Source organism: Simochromis diagramma, unplaced genomic scaffold (genome assembly GCF_900408965.1).
Source record: "Simochromis diagramma unplaced genomic scaffold, fSimDia1.1 OVJJ01000565.1, whole genome shotgun sequence".
In the NCBI taxonomy this organism is placed as follows: Eukaryota; Metazoa; Chordata; class Actinopteri; order Cichliformes; family Cichlidae; genus Simochromis; species Simochromis diagramma.
Window position 1 is genome coordinate 2,171,366 of NW_024387304.1, and position 22,732 is coordinate 2,194,097.

The 22,732-nt window shown below is 41.1% G+C and overlaps 2 protein-coding genes and 1 long non-coding RNA gene across 4 annotated transcripts; all 3 read left to right on the top strand.

Annotated features, from left to right (window-relative positions):
* The first annotated feature begins 4,148 nt into the window (after positions 1-4,148).
* Positions 4,149-6,248, top strand: LOC120716673. Its single transcript, XR_005692019.1, has 3 exons — positions 4,149-4,447; positions 5,114-5,449; positions 6,157-6,248. It is a non-coding gene; the product is annotated as an uncharacterized LOC120716673 (long non-coding RNA).
* A 1,167-nt stretch (positions 6,249-7,415) lies between these two features.
* On the top strand, positions 7,416-15,445 carry LOC120716672. Of its 2 annotated transcripts, XR_005692018.1 has the most exons (6): positions 7,416-7,507; positions 7,843-8,994; positions 10,417-10,737; positions 11,531-11,623; positions 13,643-13,729; positions 14,627-15,445. XR_005692018.1 is itself a non-coding variant. In XM_040004248.1 (5 exons), the coding sequence occupies exons 1-5, from the start codon at positions 10,053-10,055 to the stop codon at positions 14,689-14,691; spliced, it is 660 nt and encodes a 219-aa protein (XP_039860182.1). In that variant the 5' UTR covers positions 9,300-10,052; the 3' UTR covers positions 14,692-15,445. The 2 variants fall into 2 exon arrangements, 1 of the variants encoding a protein (XP_039860182.1); XM_040004248.1 differs by lacking the exons at positions 7,416-7,507; positions 7,843-8,994 and adding an exon at positions 9,300-10,146.
* Positions 15,446-16,903: 1,458 nt separating this feature from the next.
* Positions 16,904-22,448, top strand: cdc6 (cell division cycle 6 homolog (S. cerevisiae)). The gene is made up of 12 exons (XM_040004233.1): positions 16,904-17,078; positions 18,035-18,412; positions 18,617-18,880; positions 19,016-19,215; positions 19,456-19,604; positions 20,137-20,243; positions 20,373-20,512; positions 20,600-20,700; positions 20,884-20,951; positions 21,060-21,238; positions 21,404-21,544; positions 21,679-22,448. Exons 2-12 carry the CDS (start codon positions 18,046-18,048, stop codon positions 21,769-21,771), a joined length of 1,809 nt encoding a protein of 602 aa, XP_039860167.1. The 5' UTR covers positions 16,904-17,078; positions 18,035-18,045; the 3' UTR covers positions 21,772-22,448.
* Positions 22,449-22,732: the final 284 nt, after the last annotated feature.

Consider the following 22,732-nt stretch of genomic DNA (forward strand, 5'->3'; position numbering starts at 1 on the left):
GCTCACTTTATCAGGACACCACATATTTTCAAAAGCACTCCGACCAGCTCGATAGCTAGCCGGGGTTCAAGGCTCACTAGAGCCGTGAGAACACCGGACTCCCGGCAAATCGTTTTCAAACCCACCGCCATCTTTCGCTACTCAGGTTAAACATGATATATGAGTCACTTAGATAACTTAAAAATTTTATTTTTGGCTTTTTTCTGTATTTTATTTGTTCCTGAGTAAATCGGTTTGGCTGAGATTAAAGGTTATAGTTTTTACACAGCTGAATAAACGTCAAGCAGACAGCTGATTATCAGAAGTGTGAGATGCTCGAGAATATACTCCGGTGTCCTGTTATATTTTAGATAGCAAGGAGCAGACGGCTGAGTTTATTAAACTCCACCAAAACAATCTGCAAATGTCATTAAAATTTAATAAACTATCATCTTGTCTTTATTGTTAGTTAACACAAAGCTTAAACACTTAAAGCTGTAAGCTAATGATAGTTATAGCATTAGCTGGTGCAATAAGCTGGATGCATGATCTGATTAGTCGACTAATCGCAAAGATAATCGGTGACTAGTCGACTATCAGAATAATCATTTGTGGCAGCCCTACTTAATAGCAATTTGTAGCAGGGATTTAAAAGCCTTCTAAGCCCATGAAAGTGTTCACGGTCCCATTAACTATTTTTAAATCCTGGTGGAAGTGCAACCAAATAAGCTAGAGCAATAATTTTTTGCATATTAAAACAGAGGAGTTGTACTTCCAGATCAGTATTTAACTTGTCCCAGGTTGCAGTTTCCTTCCACTAATGGCTTTGCAAAAAGTGCAAGAAACAACAAAAAATTTATTATTATCCAGACAAAGTTTGCCGATCTGATCAGCTGTTCACAGCACTTCCTGCGTTTGAATAAACTTTATCATGTTGTCAGCAGGAACTATCACCTCATTTTGTGGGAAATGTAGTTTTTTGTTTTGTTTTTTGTTTTTGTTTTTTCAGAAAGTTCATCTTTGACTTTCTGTATAGTTTCTGTGACACTGACACAGTTGGAAATAGTTTATTTTTGAGGCACATGCTGTTGCAGATTGTGCACAAGGTCGATTTTTGTTTTTTGCAGCAGTTTATAAAAATGAGTGTTTGTTAGAAATGAAATTCTGAGGATACAAAATAAATTTCCTGTGGTTCGGAACTATTTTGCAACAGTTTTCACCTCTGAAATCTCTTTTATTAGAAAAATGTGTTTAAAAAAATATAATTTTTAATTTATTTGTAGTTTTTTGCACCTTTTAGCGATTTAAGTCGTTACTATGGACTTAATGCATACATATTATTAAAATTTGCCATACAGTGATTGTAATGTATGTATTGTATGTTTAGCAACTTGAAATCCTCCAAAAACTGACACTATAGCATCAAAAATGTAAAGACTTGTTCTATGATGGGCTTAGAAGGTTAAGCAAAACTTATCTTTCACTAATTTTGTCATTCTAGCTAGCAAACAATCCCCAAGTGGCTAATTTTGCAGTTGCATTTGAAACCCCTGTCACGTGTTTGCACATTAAACGATTTTATCATACCATAATTTATTTATATAGCACTTTAAAAACAACACATGGCCGACCAAAGGCGAGTAAATAAAAATGAGTTTTTAATCTGGATTTAAAAACCAGCACTGATGTAGATTGCCCGATGTGAAGAGGAAGATCGTTCCAAAGCTTTGGGGCCACAATAGAGAACGCTCGGTCTCCAAGTTTCATCCATCATTTAGGGACTCTGAGCAACACCTGCTCAGCTGACCGGAGTGAATGAGGGGCAGCATATATATTCAGGTACCAGACCATTTAAGGATTTAAAACCAGTAAAGGGATTTTAAAATAGATCCTAAATTTAATTGGAAGCCAGCGTAAGCAGACCAGAACCAGAGTAATATGCTTAAATTGTCTTTTACCAGTTAAAAACCGTGCCGCAACATTCTGCACCAGTTCCAGACGTGGCAGAGTGCTCTGGCCAAACCCTATTACTCCAAGCATGAGGTTATGATCGTCTCAAAGAGTATACTTATACACTTATACTGACACTCATTAAGCTCTCACAAGCTCTGAATCACGATGCTCCTGCCTACATCTCTGATCTTTTACAGCCGCACGCTCCCTCTCGCAGCCTGAGATCCTCTAATCAAAAGCTGTTGGTCGTTTTAAGACCAGAGGAGATGTTTTAGAGCGGTGGCCCCCAGGTTGTGGAGTGCTTTGCCTCCATCTTTACATTGCCTTGATTGCATTTATTCTTTTAAACAGCAGCTTAAGACTCTTTCATTTAGATTGGCTTTTAACTAGAGTTGTGCAGTTTGTTCGATTGTGCTGTTTTATGTATATCTGTTTTATATTATTGTGAAGCACTTTGTGGTTCTTATTCTGTTAAGAGTGCTATATAAATAAAGTATCTACAACTAATTGTGTTGAATGTTTGCTCCGTTGTGTTGAAATGTTATTTTGCTACAATTGTGCTCCATGTGCTTTCTAAATTGTTTCTTTCTTTCTAAATTTATTACATTTTTAATGACAAAAATGTAATTTTCTATGCGTCTCTGCCTTTGTCCTGGCGTGTGTGTGTGTGTGTGTGTGTGTGTGTGTGTGTACGTACACTAAGTATTATGTAAGACCCTCCCAGTTTGACCTACCTTACCTTAATTTCAAGTCAGTCTGACTGGATTTCAAAGTAAAAGCCCTTGGAAATGTCTTTGGTGCTCCAAAATCTCATCAGGTTTGTTTAATTATTTTATTTATCTTTCTTAATTCTGAATGACGACATAGGGAAACATGGAGGCACCATCAACTTCAGCTTCATAGTATCTCACCCTACAGTTACTCGGCCACTCTAAATTAACTCTTGCATTGTGAAATATAAAATCAGCCTTTCGAAATGCACAGTGGGAGAAGTGATCTACTTCTGAATAAGAACAAGACCAGAGAAAGTGAGTTCAGTTTGAGGACGATGCCTATAAGACGGTCCATCCTGGGACAGCATGTTGATCTGGTGGAGCACAGGTACCTGGATGTGCACACTGACAATTAGCTGCAGCAGAAGACCAACAAAGAGCCTCTACACACAAAAGGGGCTGAGCACTGAGCAGCCTCTATTTTGTGGAAAAAGTGGAGACCCTGTAATGTGCGGCAAAATTATAGAGATGTTCTTTCCCTCAGTTCAAATGAGTACGGTGCTGAGGTCTGCTGGTGACACCAGAAACAATGAATAATCCAACCAGGAAGGCTCCTCTGTGGAGGATTTTGAAGCTGGATTGGTGAGAACACACTGAACATGCTTTTTTTTTTTTTTTTAAACTTTACTACTAGAAGAATATAATCTATCATATGAGTAATCATTCTAGCTGAGAGTTGTACCTTTTTAGTTTAGCCAAAATCTTTTAAGTGAGTAGGATTTCCGGATGGTAAGTCTGCTATGAGCCGTCCAGCCTAGTGTACTACTAGTAGTATACTACTTTTCCAGAATCGCTCTGACACAGGATATTGCGAGTTTTGAGAGTGCTGTGTTTCTAGAGATTTGTTGGATGCTGAAGAACTCTGATAGAAAAATGCCCACAACATTCCAGACAGTGATATTAGGGGCCAACGTAATGCTATCCAGAGGAAGTATCCGGTCAGACACCCTGTTTCTGACGTCTTATTCCAGGAACTTCATTTAATTTCAATTTAGAAGCAGACTGTATGTTATAGTGGCTCTTGCAGTTTAACTGAACTTTGTTGGACTGTTGCCTAATAGTAAGGAGGCTATTGGATGCCCTATCCCCTGACCCGCTATCACTATTTAGAAATATATCAGAGTTGATATTGACAGAGTGCCACTGTGAGGGTGTGTACTGTACCTAGACCATGGAAATATGAAGTATTATATTATTATATTAGGAAAATTATTTGAATCGTGGTTCTTATGCTTGGCAATACTTGATATACACACACGACGCAAAACAATGTGAGAGTTTGCACAGTGAGTCAAAGTTGGAAGAAAACCGTGTGCGATCAGCGTCTAAATGCCTCAGTGCAACTGTACATTTAGACTGCTTTATCCTGAGGTTTGTAGCTGATATAAAAAGGAGAGTTTTAGAGCATTTAAAACAATTTCTTTTGAGCAGTGCAATAAGGGAATTTCTGATGATTCATTACATTCCCTGTAAACTGACATTTTTCCTATAAAGAACATTTAATCTGAAGAAACAAAAACGTGCCTAAACTTGTGCTAACAGCGGCATTTAGTGACATTAAGTGTAGACGGGTAAACGATGTCTGCGGACGGGAGGGAGGTGGTTCGTCGTTAAGCGCTAGCTCGTTTACAGCTAGCTTAAACGAACCTGCTTAACTGGCCGCGTAAATGTTTTGGCTTCCCTTATGGACACACTCGCTCCGATCATCGCGCTGTGCTTTCTTGGGGTTTTTTCTTCAGCAGGTAACTAACTTATTTAAATGGCAAGTTTGTACTTTTACATCACTAGGATAACTACAGGCTGTTCGTGTATTTGTAAGCCTGTATGATTTTACCGGTGTTAAAAACCTAATGGCTTCTGTTGTGTGATGCAATTCTGTGGCTTCTCAACTCTTGAAGTTTACAGCGGAAACACTAAATCAATTTTTGGCGCAACACTGATAAGAAAGCAGGGAGAGGAAGATTTTCAAAGCCGTTAATGGCATGGTGATGCTTTTAATCAGTCAACGAACAGGTTATCGGCAGTAGAGCATTTGTAGTGCTCTGCCGCCAGAGTCACCACCGGCATTTTCTTTGGCTGCGAACAGAAATCATGATCATCAGCTTATTTTGTCGGAGTGGTTTTTGTTTGCATCATTGTTGGCTTTATGGCGAACTGATGCGGTTAATAAGAGTGCAGTTATGGTTACACTTTAGATGGAAGGTGGTATTTCCATCTGAGCAGATGGCCAGTCTATAAACTTCCTGCTCTGGGTCCTTTGGAATTTCTTAGGGTAAAAAATATCTGACTGTGGGCTCAGAATGCTTGAAGTCCTGCTACTGAACAATAAACTAACACATTTCGTTGAGAATTCAAATGTAATTTGGAGACTGTCAAATTATATAAATGTTGCTTTTTTCCCTCCCCAGAAACTCCTCAAAGCTATTGCCCATCCCCACTGATTCAGGCAGAAGAAGGTCGTAATGTCTCATTACCATGTTATGTGGATCCCTCAGTTGACCTGTCTGCTTATACCGTGGACTGGAAACAAACTGACTTGAACGATGTTGTCTTCTCGTGGCGACACGGGCACGAAAATCATGGTGCACAGGCGGCGAGCTATAGAAGCAGAGCAAGTATCAACTCTGGAGACCTTAGCAGAGGAAATCTAACCCTGCAGATCTTCTCAGCACGCCTGTCTGATAGCGGGCGTTACAGGTGTTTTGTGCCAAAACTGAAAGCTTTTTGCATCGTTCATCTTAATGGTAAACACTCTAAATAACAAAGTTTAGTTTGATACTAAGTTTTGTCAAAAGTACCTTTATATTTGGTTTTGGAATTTGGTTAAAGAAAGAGCAGAAAAGTGACTTTCCCTTTAAATGTAACAGTCCCAAATAATATGCAAAAGATGTGAGGGCTTTATTTCATGTTAACAGTTATAGCTTTGATAACACCGAGTGAACCATCGTGTCCTTGTATATTTTGATTTTGTCACAAAGGAAGCTTGAACGGCATGAATGTGACTGAATTTGGCTGATGTTGTGCTGTGTTGTTTAGTACTTTTCTGTGTTGATGTTCACAGTTTCACAGCAATCTAGTTTTCCACTTATCATTATAACTTTCCCACAGGTGTGAATGTGAGTGTGGTCTTTATTTGTTAGTCCTGTGTCAGACTGGGCACCTGTCCACGGTGCACCATGTCCAGGGTGCGCCCTGCCAGTTGCCCTATGGTAGCTGGGATAGGTGCCAGCTCCTCCTTGTAACCCTAACAAGGATAAGCGGAAGAGAAGTGGAACACAATAAAATTAAAATAGCACTTTATTCTGTTTCGTTTTATCCAAAGTAATTTTACATGGACTTGGAGGACACCATCAGACATGCTATCTTTTAAAAAAATATATATTTTCTTTAGACTATTATGTTTAGACAGTCTCATATATTTCAAATACTGAGAATTTATTTATTTTTACAGTAACCAAAGAGATTAATGTCAGGTCCAGCACAACCACATCTCCAAATCTCAACAGCACAACCACAACGCTGAAGCCAAATGATCCAGGCAAGTGACTTTGAACTTTTCTTCTTTTCACTTAATTAAGTTCAATTTAGTTTTATTTATAGTGTGAAATCACAACAGCATTCAGCTCAGGCTGCTTTGTATTACCAGGTAGAGACCTTAATGCAGACCTCACCACAACACAGAGAAAAGATGTTGAATGACCTATTTTTTTTCTTCACAGCAGACATTTTGAGCTGATGACGAATCGTTTCTTTTTAAGTGTCCCATTAAGTCATGAAAGTGATGCATCAAGCGCAATAGCAGAGTCCACTGCAGCCATGCATGATCACCCCCTGTGTACTTCAAAGGCTTATAGCTCACAAAATATTAGCCTGAAGTTAATATAATATAAATGTATATTAGGATGAAGGCAAAATTTTGCAGGGCTTCAGTTACTCTGCTAGAAAATGTGGAAACTTCCTTGGGGGAGCCTTCCCCAGTGTTTTACTAGGGATCAGCTTTCTGGAATGATAAACATCTTTAAAAATAAAAGAACTCTTCATTCGTGCCCCAAACTTGTGGTTTGATTTTTATATTCTGAAAAATGACTCACTTTTGCATTGTTGGCTGCATGCAGTTCCTGTGAAAACTCGTGTATGCGCTAGAGAAGTGGGTTACACGTGAAGTCGTGTAGAGGGCTAGCTTCCTCTTTGTGAAGTCAAGGTTCGAAAGTACCTAAGTTTTAAAGGTTGCATTAAAATTCACAAAAACTGCTGTTGTCAGCATGCCACCAGTCACCAGACTGCACAACTCATCTCCATGGTGTTGTCAGTCACATTGTTGCAATACTTTTCCATTACATATCAGAGTTAAACACAATGAAAGTGAAAGGAACTGGCTTCAACACTGATACATGATATTTGAAAAATTCCTCACCAGCAGATTTTTTTGGTGTCCTGTTCCAACTGCTTTACTTATTTATTTTATTTATTTTTAATTTCTTTGCTTATCTGTTAGTTCTGTTAGTGTGCAGGCAGTAATATTGGGAAGAGACGTCTCAGATCCTGACACAGCCGTCTGTGCTTGACCCATTTCAGCTTCCCTCCAGCCAACAACTGTGCTAAATTTGTAATTACAAGGTTTTATAAAATAAATTTGAATTAAAAATGATCTAAATGTAATAATAATTCATGAATGGCATCACATTAATTTGCCTTTTAATTTCTGATTCTTTCAGATAAACTTCTTGCCGTTCTCCTTCCTGTTGGTATCGTCTTTCTCCTGGCTGTCGTTGGATTTTGTCTGAAGAAACGCGTAAAGATCCGTAAGTTGATCAACTTTAGTGCAAGAATGTGTGTTTTAATAGTTAAACCTTTGATTAGAGATTACTGGCAAGTCTGGTGTTTGATTATGATGAAAATCTGTCATGGATACCAGAGGAAAACGCACTGAAACAGGAAGCAGAGAATAACAGCAAAATTATACATTACACTGATATTAAATGTAAATAAAACACATAAGCCAAACACAAACTTTTATTGTTCAACTTGAAATGTCTGAAGACAACTTAAGTTTCTTTTATGCTTTTTTTTCTCATTTTTACTCCATTTTGCATCAATTATTACAAGTGCGTCTTTCCATGTTTGCGTGTTTATCAAGGGCAATGCGTGGGGAAGCTGACAGGGCAGAAACGAGGAGTGGACCGTTCAAGCCACGTGGACCGTTCAAGCCACGTTGAACTTCAGTCTTTGGAGAATTCAACAATGAAATACGACATGAACAAGGCTTCTTGAGAAATGAGTGAAGTACAATGTTGTGCTTGTCTTTGATTGGCTGAGTAATCAAAATGATTTTAGATTCTCAAGCTGCTCTCATTACGTTACAGCTGGTTTAAGTACAACTTAATTCAAATTAATTACGTTGGATCGTTTTAAGCGTTTCTAAAAGCTCATCCTTGTTCCCATTTAGAGACTCGTATTTGATCTGTGTTATTGTATTTCATATTGGAATAGTGTGTGCTTTTGTTTAGTGTATGTAGCACTTTGCAGTGTGTGTGTGTGTGTCTGTTGCACATATATGTTGTATAGCCATTTATGTATATAAGTATATGCATAAACTGTGCCCCCCCCCCTTCCTTCTACATGTTTGCACTGAGTAGATGATCTGTATCTCATTGTACATCTGTATAGTGACAACAAAGGCATTCTATTCTATAGAAGCGTATGCTTACTTTATTTTATGGATGTCTTGTAACATTTTAACTCATTTTATTCTTTCTTTTGTTTTAACTACATTGTCCCTCTGTTCAACAATTTGGCCTTGATGTCTTTTAAGTAAATTAATGGTTACAGATCTGGGAACAATCACTGAGTGACTTACTGGTTATGTTTTAAATTCCAAAAATGAATTGGGACTCTGAGAGGCAGAACAAACAATCAAACAATCTGAAAGTATACTTCTGCTAAAAATCATGATGTGTTGGTTGAATATACAGCGTCCTCCATGATGTTTTTAAGATTGTATTTTTTTCTCTGTACACCAGCACGGTGGATTTGCGTAATGTTTTTTTTTCCGTGAACGGGAAACTTCTTAAAGAAGCAGTTTGTCCAATCGTGTTTTAAATAAAGTTCTTTGAAAAAAAATTCCGCCAAAAAGTACGTCCACGACGTAAGTACGCGCCACAGTCAGCCAATAAGCGTTCGGAGTCTTTCTAAAAGGCGCGAAATTCAGCTAGGACGAGGAAGTCGGGGGAGGAGCGTTGTCATGTGTTCGTGTAACATGGAGGGAGAGTTGTTCTTCAGCGTGCACTGGGTAACGTGTTTTTAATTGTTTTCCACCTAAATGTGAGAGTTATTTTTGTAAATGTAAATCTGCAATGTTCCTGCATGCTTCTTGTGTTTAATTGGTTGCATGAATTGCTTGAATTTTTTTTTTGTTCAAAACATTTTGATGGCGAGGAGACAAATAAATATTTGCGAGGAAATCAGAGTTTCTTAATTTGTGAACTTTTGCGGTCAACATTTTAAACTGTTATCAAAGCCTCGTGTGGTAGCTTCCCCAGTAATGATGACAGTGAAGACTCCGGGTTATTCAGTAAGTATTCTCTAAAGGTTTGGGCTATCGAGTGGATCAGGTCAGAAGATAACATTGGTCTTTTGAATATACTTTACTCAGCTGAGAACAGATTGTTTGGTTTTTGCACTGTTGTATAGCATTGTGCAGAAAGTCACGAACCACTCCACAAGTTTTGGATTCTTTTGCCCCCAAGTATCTGGATGTTGTTGTAAATGTATTAAGTCATCTTGAGCAATAGTTTTATTTTAAGGTCTTTCAAAAAACATTTTGGACGCTGGATTCTTGACCAGGCGTGACTGTACCGACGAGGCCATTCTCAAAGACTTATTAGACCAAGACCAGTGCCATCATCTCATCATGCTGTGCAGTGTGTCCTTGCAACTGGACAAATGAAGAACAAAAGGAGTGGCAGAAAGGCGCTGACTGGTTTGGATCCATCTGACTTCAGCATGGCAGTGATCCCAGACACACGAGCAGTGCAGTACAACCACACAATCGGCAGCTGACGTTCAAAACAGAAATGATTGGTGGCTCGAGACTTTTGTACAGTAGGGTGTGTACGTTTTGAAAGACTCCTACACACCGGACCAAAAGCGGGGTGTTGGAAGTAAGCGGCTGAGGCGGGGGTCAGTTATTGGTCCGGTTATCTTTTAGGAGAGGGCTGATGGGTCAGTGTGAAAACGGCACGTCGTGGAAGACTGACGTAGGTTTCGCCGGCTGCTGGAGCAACTTCCGTTTTCAGGCTGCGCGATCTTGAATGAAGTCGCGCGCGCTAAACCGGTTTGTGGAACAAGATGAGATCGTCTGTTCGTCTTTGTGCCTCACGCGACCTCCTACTCATGTCATGCATAGCTGTGTGTTTTCCGTCATCTGATGGAGCTCTGAAGGGTAACTTGACTTGCACTTTGCTGGCTGTTTAGCTCGTGGGTACCAATACGGCATTAGCAGGGCGGGCTCTTCACTTGTTGTTTTTAGGAAAAGCCATTTGGCGTGTGTGACCTGAGCAAACTCGCTGATTATTCTCGGGGGACAGCACATAACTTCTATGTTCAAGTATAAAACGGGTGCAGGAGCAGTGTTCAGCTGAAACAGCTGCTGTTTTAAGGTATGAGATCGTGACCTTAATTCAAAGGTACTCAAGTTGTTGTTTCTCTCCAGAAGAACATCGAGCCATTTGCCCAGTTACGGAAATTGAAGCAAAGGAAGGTGATGATGTCATCCTCCCGTTTTATGTGGTTCCCCCTGTCAACCTGTCTGCGTTCACCGTGGACTGGTCAAGAACCAACCCGAGTGTGGTCGTTTACTCCTATCGACACCAACAGGAGTCGCATGATGCAGAGATGAATGCAACAGTCAGACGTGAAGACCTGAACAGAGGAAATCTGACACTGTGGATCCCCTCAGTGCAGATGTCCCACAGTGGAGAATACACAGGCTTCGTTATGGACCTCGGGATCACGTGTAGTGTTCAACTTAATGGTAAGGACCTGAGTAATAGTTTGTGTTGTCTGATGTACTTGATATGAATGTAATGAAGAAATCCACTTAATGATATAAAATGATCTTCCACTTGGGGAAACACAAACATAGAATAACATGATTTAAAACTGAAAATGATTTGTGTGTGTGTGTGTGTGTGTGTGTGTGTGTGTGTGTGTGTGTGTGTGTGTAAACATGAAAGTAGTCTAATTGTGGATTTGTCTGTAATGCAAACCTGTTGAGGCTAGCTTGAGGCTAGAGTACATGTTAGTAATGGGATGCATCCAAATCTCACAAAAGGGGTGCATGTCTAAAATGGGACAGCAGGCAGTGAGTGACCATGCAGGTCATAGACAAGCCTGAACAAGTTGTTTCATGTCCGACCCCAACATATAAGACTTGAACCTGGACACAGCACAGCTCCAGATATGTGACTGTGGTTATTTCTTAGTGGTGTGAATCCTAATGACCAGCGGTCAACAATCCCCGGGCCACAGACCAGTACTCGTCCGTGAGTCGTTTGGTACCGGTCTGTGAGAGTTGAGGCTCGGTGTTGGTGGGTTTTTTGTTTTTTAACTTGTATCGTTTTTATTGATAACTCTGTTTCCCTGGGTCTTTTCCCGTGTGTTATGAATAAATCGTCCTTTTTTTGGTACTGGTTTTATTTTTGTTGTATTTCTCTGCAACACCTTAAAGGCCGGACATAAACCGGTCCATGACGCACAAAAGGTTGGAGACCCCTGCTAACGAGAACGTCTCTCTCTCTCTCTTTTTATTTATTTATTTTAAACAGTAACCAAAGACAAACTGAAAAAGCAACAGGGGCAGGATGGTTTCAGCACAACTGGAGCTCCTCTCGACACGACGGTGGAGAAAGTCGGTCCACGTAAGTTACTCTGAGCTCTTCTCCAGAGGATTTTGGTTGAGACACAACCTTCAAAACCTTTGAATGATTGCTCACTTCTTTTAAGTATCCATTAAATCATGACAGTGAAACAGTATGCATAATAGCAGGCTCTGCATCCACACATCAGTGATGAAGCTGTTCTTTTTCCTCATGTGATTTCACAAAATGTGAGATTGCTTGAGTGCATTAAGGAAATTAATGACTGCTTGTGCCAAAATTTTCTCCAGCTAAACAAAAACAAAACTGAGGTAATAGTCTTTGGCGCCAAAGAAAAACGATTACAGGTCACCAGAGAACTTCAATCTATACATCTAAAAACCACAAACCAGGCGAGAAGTTTGGGTGTAGTGATGGATGCAGACCTAAACTTAGAAAAACACATTAAGACAATAACAAAGTCAGCTTACTATCACCTCAAGAATATATCAAGGATAAAAGATCTGATGTCTCAACAGGACCTGGAAAAACTAGTCCATGCGTTCATCTTTAGTAGGCTTGATTACTGTAACAGCATCTTTACAGGTCTACCTAAAAAATCAGTCAGACAACTACAGCTCATTCAGAACTCTGCTGCTCGAGTCCTCACTAAGACCAAAAAAGTGGACCACATCAGTCCAGCTCTGAGGTCTTTACACTGGCTGCCTGTCCGTCAGAGGATAGACTTTAAAGTTCTGATGCTGGCCTATAAAGCTCTGAATGGTTTAGGACCAAAATACATCAGTGACCTCCTGACCCAGTATGAACCATCCAGATCCCTCAGGTCATCTGGATCCGGTCTTTTATCAGTTCCCAGAGTCAGAACCAGACACGGAGAAGCTGCATTCAGCTTTTATGCTCCTTATATCTGGAACAAACTCCCAGAAAGCCTCAGATCAGCTGAAACACTCAGTTTATTTAAATCCAGGTTGAAGACTCACCTGTTCTCAGCTGCATTTGAATAAAGCACCAAATCCACACTGTTTTACTTTTAAGCTTAAATTTCAAAACTTGCATTTTAACTTGATTTTATCTACTGTTCCTTTTTTTTTTTCATTTTAAATCGTGCTTTTTATTTGTTTTTGTTTTTTAACGTCTTTATAAAGCACTTTGGATCACCTTGCTGTTGAATTGTGCTATATAAATAAACTTTCCTTGCTTAGTGTGAATATTTGTGTTACTGATATTTTTGCCCAGCAAGGCCATGAAGTTCAGGTTCATTCACACCTGATCTGTGGCGTATCCTTAAAATGACCTGTTCTGTTTAGATGTTAGGCTGCTGTGCATTATGTCAGTTTGTAACCTATCTGGACTGCCTGAGGTTTGAAAACAAGTATTCACTTAGATTTCTGTGGTCTAGGCAATCCAGTACTGGGTGAAAATGAACAGCGCTCTTAGGTTTTCTCACTTTTTGCTCTAAACCAGGGGTGCGGACCTCCTGGCCTCATGCAGGTTTGAGATCACCCTGGGTCAAATGATTAGTTCATTCCCAGGCCTCTCGAGAACGTGAAGACATGTTGAGGAGGCATTTTGGCCATTTGAATCCCCTGTGATGGATCAAGGATGCATCTAAAACCTGCAGGACAGGCCTGGAGTTCCCACCCTTGCTGTAAACACAAGCTTTGTAACTTGTGGCTGATTTTTAAACTTCAAACATCAGATGGTTAGAAAAATACCTGAAGCCCAGGATCAGTACATGAAATTCGTGTGGTTGATTAAACCAGGTCCAAAATGCAGCATAATTGAGTTAAGTGCATCAAAAAAAACTGCTGCGTTAGTTGCTGCATTTGATAGTCGGTTAAAAATGACCTCATTTAAATTGAGGTGTCCACATCCCGCGTGGTAATCTGAACTCTTACAGTCAAGGCAGAAGTGACAGAAATCTCAAATCCTGACCAATGAGAGCATCTGTGGTTTGACCTTCCCTTCACCGCAGGACTTGCGTGACTTGTGTGACTTGTGGATATATTAAAGAATGATGTTGGAATAAACTGACCCTTGTTTTCAATCTCTGACTTCTAGGTGGTGACATGATGCCCATCATTGGGATTGCTCTTTCTTGCGGCGTCGCTCTTCTCTTTATTGTTCTGGGATTGCTTGGAAAGCTCGGTAAGTTGGTGGTCAGTCTAACGGTTAACCTCTCAGTTAGGCATTGCTTTTGTCAGCAAGCTGGATGATGATGAAACTTGATGCATCTCTTAAATCAAAGGTCATATAAATGTTCCTAAATAAAATCATGCTTGCTTGTTTTATATCCAGACTTTATCTCTGCCATCTTTTTCAGTGTGCTGTAGGATCCTCACATCCTACATTCTCATCAATGTAAAAATGTAGAATGTGTTATAATCATTACTGTATATTTACATTTTCACCATGAAAGTAATTGATGTAGTGTTTTTTTTTTTTTTTTCGTCTAGTAAAACTTTTGTTTAGGTTTCTTAATTTAAAAAAAACAAACAAACTTTGTCTTGATGCATTCTCAATATTCCAGGAAATAAATCTCCAAAAGTTGATTGTGTTCATCTGGACGTAGCGTTTTCAGTGGGAGAAACGGTCTCAGCTGACTGCAGGTTTCCCCAATCTCATAAACAGTACATGGAAAGACCATCTCTGAATCGAGGAGGGTTTATCTGTCACCATCTCACAATGCTGTGATTGCAGCCATTCCCCAACTCTCTGTGAATGGTACCCATGGCCATTGATCAGTGGGTTTTGGTCAGTGGTTGTTGATCAATGGTCATGAGAATTTGCATAATTAAGATTAAGGACCTGACCCCCCAGCCCATCGTTCCCTCAGTGGGCTGGTTTCAGTCATTATGCAAATGTACTGTTTATAAGATTTGTGGAAACCTGCAGTCAGCTGAGACTGAAGAAGTCACTCGCATGAGTGACGAAACGTTTCTCCCACAAAACGCTACGTCCAGATGAACAGAATCAACTTTTGGAGAAAAAAAAAAACCTTAATCAACTTCAACTTCTACCATAAAAAGCATTTGTTTTTTGCAGAGGGCTTTGTGAGACGGTGCAGAGGATGGATCCAGCCACCAAATGATGATCGCACTGAAAATTAAACCATCTTATGAAATTTAGCAGAATGCAGTGATTAACAAATCTCATGTGCTCTCCATAAGATGTGGGTTTATTATAGAATGTGTGTCAAATGTTTAAACCTTAAAAAATTGTTTTGTGTGTAAGGAAAACACAAGCTCTTAGCTGTAAATGAGGTTTTACATGTGAACACAATGAGTCTAGAACACGACGACAAAGTGATGCCAGAGGTGCCTCTCAGATGAGTTTGAATCTCTGACCTTGTCCTTAACCTCCTAAGACCCAAACTCTCATTTCATGAATTTGTAATTTGTCTTTGTTATTTGGACTGAGACCTGGTGAATGTAAAAACAAACCTGATGTAGTTTCTGAGAATCTGATATCAGGCTTTGTACAGCAAAATTGAGGAACTGTAGCCTAGACGACCCAAAATAATCATGTTCACATATGTGGGAGGTTAAGGTCAGAGTTCAAATTTTCTCAAAACTTGAACTCACATGTCACCTATGATTTTCATATTGCTATCACATCTATCTGTCCTACATTTTGCTGCTTCCATCAAAGTCAAAATGAGCTAATGTTGTTCTGAAAATGACACTTTCTCAGTTTAAACCTCTGTTTGTGTTCTGCTGTGAATGTAATGTGGGTTCATTGGATTTGCACATATATTTTGTACATTGAAACTTTGTGAGGCTGTGTGTGTGTGTGTGTGTGTGTGTGTGTGTGTGTGTGTGTGTGTGACTGTGATGATTAAATCAATAAACATGATACTGGATGTGACACAACTTGACTTGCTGATGAAACCTGAACGTCACTTCACTCGCTCAAGATTGGAGAAAATCAATGAAGCTACTCACACATTTATAATGTCTGGTTATTTTCAGTATAAGCACTGCTCGCTGCATATACATGTATGACTTTTTATTGAATGAGGGGCCACGAGTCTTTTGATGAGTAAGCATGCTAAATGTTTGGCATGGGTGCAGTTATCTTTTGTTGACAAGACTGAATGCAAAACAGTTCTGTTGCCCAATTACTGGAGTTGTTCACTGATGGCTAAAAGCTGCAGTAAAACCAGGCAGTTTCCATCAGTCCTACAGTCTAGTGAAAGTCGAGCACTGGCCTCCATCTGTTTCTCTAATCCATTTAAAGTCTTAGAGAAATTGTTGGGGTGTGTTTGTTTTATTTGTGCTCTATAAGCGAGACTTGTAACAATTCTTCAAAAACAAATGAATTGTTGCTAATCTTCAGTCTAACAGAACCTCGTCCCACGGTACTGGTGTTTATTTAGATAAACACCTGAGCTCACTGAGCTCGTTATTTTATTAACCCTTTTCCTTTATTTTAAATGTGTACAATTTGTCTTTTTGCTCTTATGGAGCTGTTTGTGGCTTCATGTTGTATTCATTTTATTGGGCTTTTCTATTTGGTGGGTTTTTTTTGTTTTTGTTTTTTGTTGTTGTTTTTAATTTCACAACAAAAGCTGCCTTGGGGTTTGTTTTACTGTGAGGTAAAGAGTCCAGTTGAGGGAAAATGACAATCGGAAGGTATTTGGCATCCAGCAAAACCAGACTCGGGGAGGAGTTTATCTGCCATAACCAGTTAAGAGTGAAGGCAAAGACATATAAAAGGGGCGAGCAGGGATGATAAAGTAGCAATGAGAGAGAGAAGACAAAATCGAACAACATATTCCAGAGGTATATAAACACACGGGCAGTAAAAAGAGGTGAGTGTATTTAAAAAAACACAAAAAACCTGCAGACACAGGGACAACATGCCAACTCCACAAAGAAAGGCCCCTGCTTGGATTCAAACCCAACCTCCTTGTAAGAAAACAGTGCTAACCACCATTCCCCACTTTAACGAAAGGATGTAAAATAGTCAACACTTATCTTCAGTTCTGAATAAGGCAACAATAAAATGCCCATGGCAAATCAGGAGCAAAATGTGTCTTTGTAGTAATGTCCCAAAAATATTTTATGTATTAAAAATATATATTTATATGCTTTATATATTATTAATGCTTTGTGTTATTGTTTTAGTGCAGTGACATGGTATTTAAAATTGTTTACTCTGATTATTTCCATAACGTAAATTATTTTGGAGAAACAGGTAAATATGCCAGCATTTGGACACGTATAAGTTCCCGGGAACTTTGCGCCAAAAAAGTACTCTGTGTTCAAACTCCCGCCACCGACTGGGGCACGTAACATTGACGTAACATCCTCCGTAACGCTTTAGCCAATGAGCTTCACTCAGCTAAGCCAATCAGAGGGCAGCGGCGGGAAAGACAGCTGATCTAGAAAGAGTTGCGGGAGATTCAGCGCAACTTTGGTTTCGGGCGGCCAGAGAGAAAAGAAAACACGTTTTGCTTTGTACCGAGAGGACTTCTATCAACTTAATTTAAGAGGTACGTTTGTTACCAACACGCTCATTTAACTCGTAAAAGAAAAATACATTTGATACTGGACGGGCGGAAGAGAGCTGACTTACTGTAGTCTACTCTTCAGCGTAGGTTTGCCACTACTCTTAAAAATATCTCGGTTAACTTTACACGCTTGCTTGTATTTGCAAACAAATGCGTTCGGAGTCATTTTTAGTCATCCAGATATATTTTAGATTAAAAAAACTGTCCGGTCAAAGTGGAAACTCGGATATTTAAAGGCCGAGGCCTTTGTTTGGCGCCATTAGTGGAGCACACTGTATTATTTCCTGTTTATAGGTAACTGTTAGCTCAGGAATCACGCGATATAACAAATGTAATTTGCGCTGTTAGTGTAGCACTAAGCGCAGTGCTACGATTTTATTTGCGATTTTGAATTTTAACATGAAGTTACGCGATTAATGGCTCGTGTTTGAGTAGCATGTTGGAGCAACTGAGCTAAACGACTTTGATAGGACAGCAGATCGTGGAGGGATGCGAAAAGATTTGTACAACCAATGAACGCAAGGTTTATTTGGGGGCACGATTGTTTCTGAAATGCCTTTGCCCGTTTTTCAAGACCCACAGCAGACATTTCCACTCAAAAACTACAGTCGTGAAATTTGGGCTTAGTAAGAATTTGCCTGTGAATCAGTCGAAAGTCTCCTAGCACATGTTTAGCTTTGTTGTTTTTTGGTGGTCCTTACGCAAAAGTACATGTTTATGTATTTCCAAATAGGAACACGCACTTCATCGTAAATCCCATCAGTGTTTAATCTTCACATATATTTCTGATCATATTATTCTGGCTACGGCTCTGTTCATGCATATATAAATATATAAAAAAGCCAAACAAAACATTGGTTCTTATTATTTTTTAATAATTAGATGATGTCTGAATCATGTGTCATATTTAGGTGCTTAAACATGTTGTCTTCGTTTAGGTTAATCCAAAATGCCCAGCACACGCTCCCAGGGACGAGCTCAGCCCACACTTCAGTTCCCTCGACGTAAATCCTCCAGAGTTTCCTCCCGCTCCAAGAAGCCGGAGCCCCAGAAGTCCCCAGCTGTGTCACCAATCAAGCCTGAACCTCAGGCCCCGGGGCTGACGCGGATCGGACCCCTCTCCCCGAGACGTCCCATTAACTTGTCCACCCCACTGTCCCCCAGACGCTACACAGACCAGCCCACTCCTCTCTCCCCAACGCGGCCAGTCGCCCTCTCGTCCCCTCTTTCACCCAGACGCACTTCAGCCCAGCCACCGGCACCTTCCTCCCCTCGTCTCCAAAGCCGGATCCCCCTCAGCCCTCGAAAGCGCACAGGTATTGAACGGTGAATTCAAAAGCTTCAGTTGTTCCACTACTTCATGCAGCTCTGTGTACTAATAACCTTCAGTGCCTCTAGACTAAAAAAAAAAGTGAATTGAATTTAAATGGCAAATCTTCAGGATTAAAATTTCAGATCCTAAAAAGCCAGCCTTATGGAGTCATAACAAATAACAGCACTTCTCATTTTTCTCCATCAAGGTGATGACAATGTCTGCAACCTTGGCACCTCCCTGCAGTGCTCACCTACAAAACAGAGGAAGCTGAGCCTGGCCTCACCACGAAAACTCGGCTTTGATGAGAACTCGCCGGTCCAGGCTCGTCGTCAGCTGATCCCATCCTCGGGCCAACAGACGCCCCCTTCCACCGCCAAATCATCTCCGAAACGAGAAGAAACGCCTACAGGGAGCCCCATCCATAAAAATCTGAACAAGAAGCCACCCGTTGCTCGACTGTTTGGAGAAAGTAAGAACTCTAGTTTTTTTTCTTCTTCTTTTTTTGTTCCCCACTTATATTATATTACATTATATTATATTATATTATATTATATTATATTATATTATATTATATTACATTACATTATCACCATTTCTTCTCCAGAGTTGAGGCTTCAGAGTGTGAAGCAGGCGCTCCACACTGCCATCCCTGAGCGCCTTATGTCCAGAGAGGCCGAGCGGGCGTCCATCCGGTCCTTCCTGGAGGACAAAGTGCTTCAGCATGTTCCCGGCAGCCTCTACATCTCTGGAGCCCCGGGAACAGGCAAGACAGCCTGCCTCAACTGTGTGCTGCAGGAGATGAGGGTGAGCGTGAAGGAGTCTGTAGTCTGTCATGTTTAGTGCTTTAGGACACCTGCTGGCGACTTTCAGTTACTGCAGTAAGATTTGAGTTTGAGCAGCATTGAGCTTCATTTCCAGAGTTTGAGGGTCTTAAAGTGCAAGTTTAAAGTCTGAGTGCAGGCTAATAACCTGTCCCCTGATTGTCTATGTAACAGCCAGGGTTGAAGTTTTGTCAGTAACTGGTTGCGTTTTGTGTGCCTTCAGGCTGAGCTGTCGTCAGTACAGACGGTGATGGTGAACTGCATGAGTCTGAGGAGCTCCCATGCTGTCTTCCCACTGCTGGCTGACAAACTGAAGGCATCTGGCGGCCAGAACGGACTGCAGAGGTTCCTGACAGCCCCGGGGCCCACTGTGTGAGTCAACAAATCCTCAATCCTTTGGGGCGATCATGGCTCAGAGTTGGCAGTTCGTCTTGTAACTGGAAGGTTGCCGGTTCGAGCCCCGGCTCGGACAGTCTCGGTCGTTGTGTCCTTGGGCAAGACACTTCACCTGCCACCTACTGGTGACGGCCAGAAGGGCCGATATGGCAGCCTCGCCTCTGTCAGTCTGCCCCAGGGCGGCTGTGGCTATAATGTAGCTGCTTCCACCAGTGTGAGACTGTATAGTGGAATTGTAAAGCGCTTTGAGGGCCCTGAAAAGCGCTATATAAATGCAATCAATTATTATTATCATTATCTTATCACACATTTACTTGAAAAAGGAAGTATATGATAGATGACTAAAGGGTGTGGCTTTTTAGAATTTTCGAGCAAACTATCCACCAAAGGTATTCTTTTAAAAAAGTTGCTGGTTGAAAGTCCTTATTGGGATGTTTTGAAAGTATAGCTGTGATTACTGCCTGCTGAGATACTGATTGGGTCTGTTTGTTTGTTTTTCCCCTTTAAGGCTTCTTGTTCTGGATGAGATGGATCAGCTGGACAGCAAAGCCCAGGATGTCCTCTACACAATCTTTGAATGGCCGTACCTGCCAAAGTCTCGCCTCTGTCTCATCGGTAAGTACTCAACTCAACAAATATCCCGAATTCACCAGATCTCACATCTTTGTGTCTTGTAGACAGAAAGCAGAGTGTTCTGACAAAAATCCTATCTGTTCTACATGCTGACCACTGATGTCTTTGCAGGTATTGCAAACGCTCTGGATCTGACTGACCGGATCCTGCCCAGACTGCAGGCTCGTCCCCAGTGTCGCCCTCTGCTGCTGCACTTTCCTCCCTACAGCCGGGAGGAGCTCACGGCCATTGTACAGGACAGACTTGTACAGGTAAATGTGGTCTGTGTGACTCAGAGTTTAAGCTGGAACCTTATAGATCACTTTTATTTAATCAGCGCCGCATCTTCTTCTCCTCAGGCCTCGGCTGAAGGGCTCCTCGACGCTTCTGCAGTTCAGTTCTGTGCCAGGAAAGTTTCAGCTGTGTCGGGAGACGCCAGGAAAGCTTTGGACATCTGCAGGTGAATGCTTGGACTTGTTTTTTCTTTAACCTTTTATGGAATCATGTCTCTGTGTTTGCATTTAAATTCTGCACTCGTTTAGGCATTTTAGTTGTTTCTGCTCTCGGGAGACCTCGTGCAGATTCTTTGAGTTGATGTTTCTGTGAAATGTCATTCAAACGATTTTCTGGTTGCTGATTTCAGGAGAGCAGTTGAGATTGTAGAGTCTGATGAGAGGAAAAAAGCAAGTGATCCAAAGGGTGAACGTAAAGGTGAGTTGTGAAATGTTTTCTTGAGTTAAAACTGATGATGGTGGAAGTCACACGGCAGCTGATTGGTGGAATCTTACCTGGACACTTCCTGTACTGTGTGTTCTGCAGCGTCCCGGGTCAGCCTGCCGCAGGTTGCGAGAGTGCTGTCGGAGGTCTACGGCGACCGCATGGCGTCTCAGAGCAGCGGTTCAGAGGGAGAGAGTTTCCCCCTGCAGCAGAAGCTGCTGGTGTGCTGCCTGCTGCTGCTCATCCGCAATGGGAAGAGCAAAGAGATCGGCTTGGGAAAGGTGAGGTGCTGATATTAGTTTGCTAAAGGATTTTAGCGGCGTGTTGTCGTGGCAAATCAGGAAACTCGTTGCATTAATGCGTAATTATTCCGTCTCTGCCAGAGAAAATATAAATCTGTTTCTAGACTGGTGGTGTTTCCTGACCCGTGGGCGTTTGTGTTTCAGCTCCATGAGGTTTACAGCCGCCTGTGCGCTCAGAGGCAGGTGTCTGGAGTGGGTCAGGGCGAGTGTTTGTCGCTCTGCAGTCTGCTGGAGAGTCGAGGGATCGTTGCCCTGAAGAAGGCCAAAGAGGCTCGTCTCACTAAGGTACCCGACGCTTCACGAGGAAATGCTCTGCAGTGCAGTGTTTGACCTCTGTTGCTTAAAAATGAAACTCAAGGGGTTATCAGGGAGCAAGACACTGAGTGGAACGTGGCTGATTAAAGCGTCTGTTTCTGCAGGTGTTCCTGAAGATCGAGGAGAAAGATGTCGAAAACGCTCTGAAGGATCGAACGCTGCTGGGCAGCATCCTCGCTGCAGGACTCCCCTCGTGATCTTGTGATCGTTCCCTCTTTTAAAGACTCATTTTTAAGGTTGCACAATGAGCCAGTGTTTTGTGGGGTTTTTTTTGTTTTGTTTTTTCTTCAAAGACGTTTTTTGGTTCTCATTTTTGCTGGGAATTTGTACAGTTTTAATGACGCTCAGTTGAGTTCAGAATGTTGAGCTTGCATCAAATGAACTGTTTCAGTTTTGAAACCTCTTTAAGCTTTGAATAAAAGTGAAGCTGTTTTAGCGGCTGTTGCTTGTGTCACCCGTCTCATTGAGCCCGTGCATTGAAATGCTCGCGCTATATTTGAGCTGATAACTGAGGACAAATGTTCATTCACTGAAATCAGCTGAGTCTGTAGATGTTGTTCCAAAGGCACTTTGAAAGATTTTACTCAGCTCGGGTGTAAGAAGTTAAATAATGTGATGTGTAGAATCTGCAGAACAAGATTTTATTTGATTTCATGCTTCCATTTATATTGTGGAATATTGCATATACTTCCAGCGTAAACATGAAGAACAGGATTCTGATTCTGTCTGCACAGATTTCCTTAACGATGCTGTTAGTTTTCACTGAGACTTTACATCTTTGTCCACAAATCAGCAGAATAAAGCTCAAAGCTGTGGAGCCCCTGAAACACCGATGCTTAAAAGATGTGTTTTTATCCCAGTACACAGATATTTCAGCAGCTGGAAATAAAATGGGTGGATTGGGTCACAGTTGCTCCATTAATAAGAGCTCTATAAACCCAGAGTGTTAATTCAAAGTAGAAGTCCATATTCAGCTTGGTTAAATGTAAAGTGGGAACACTGGCTTCATGGCTGAAGGTGAGCTCTTCTGCTTCGAGAGTTCAAGGGTCAGAAAGTGTTTTCCCTGCAAATATTAGAAAGGATCCAGACATCCGTGATATTTTACTCAGCGAATATTAAGTTGTAAAACAAGTGAAATCAAGAAAGATAAGCAGCGTT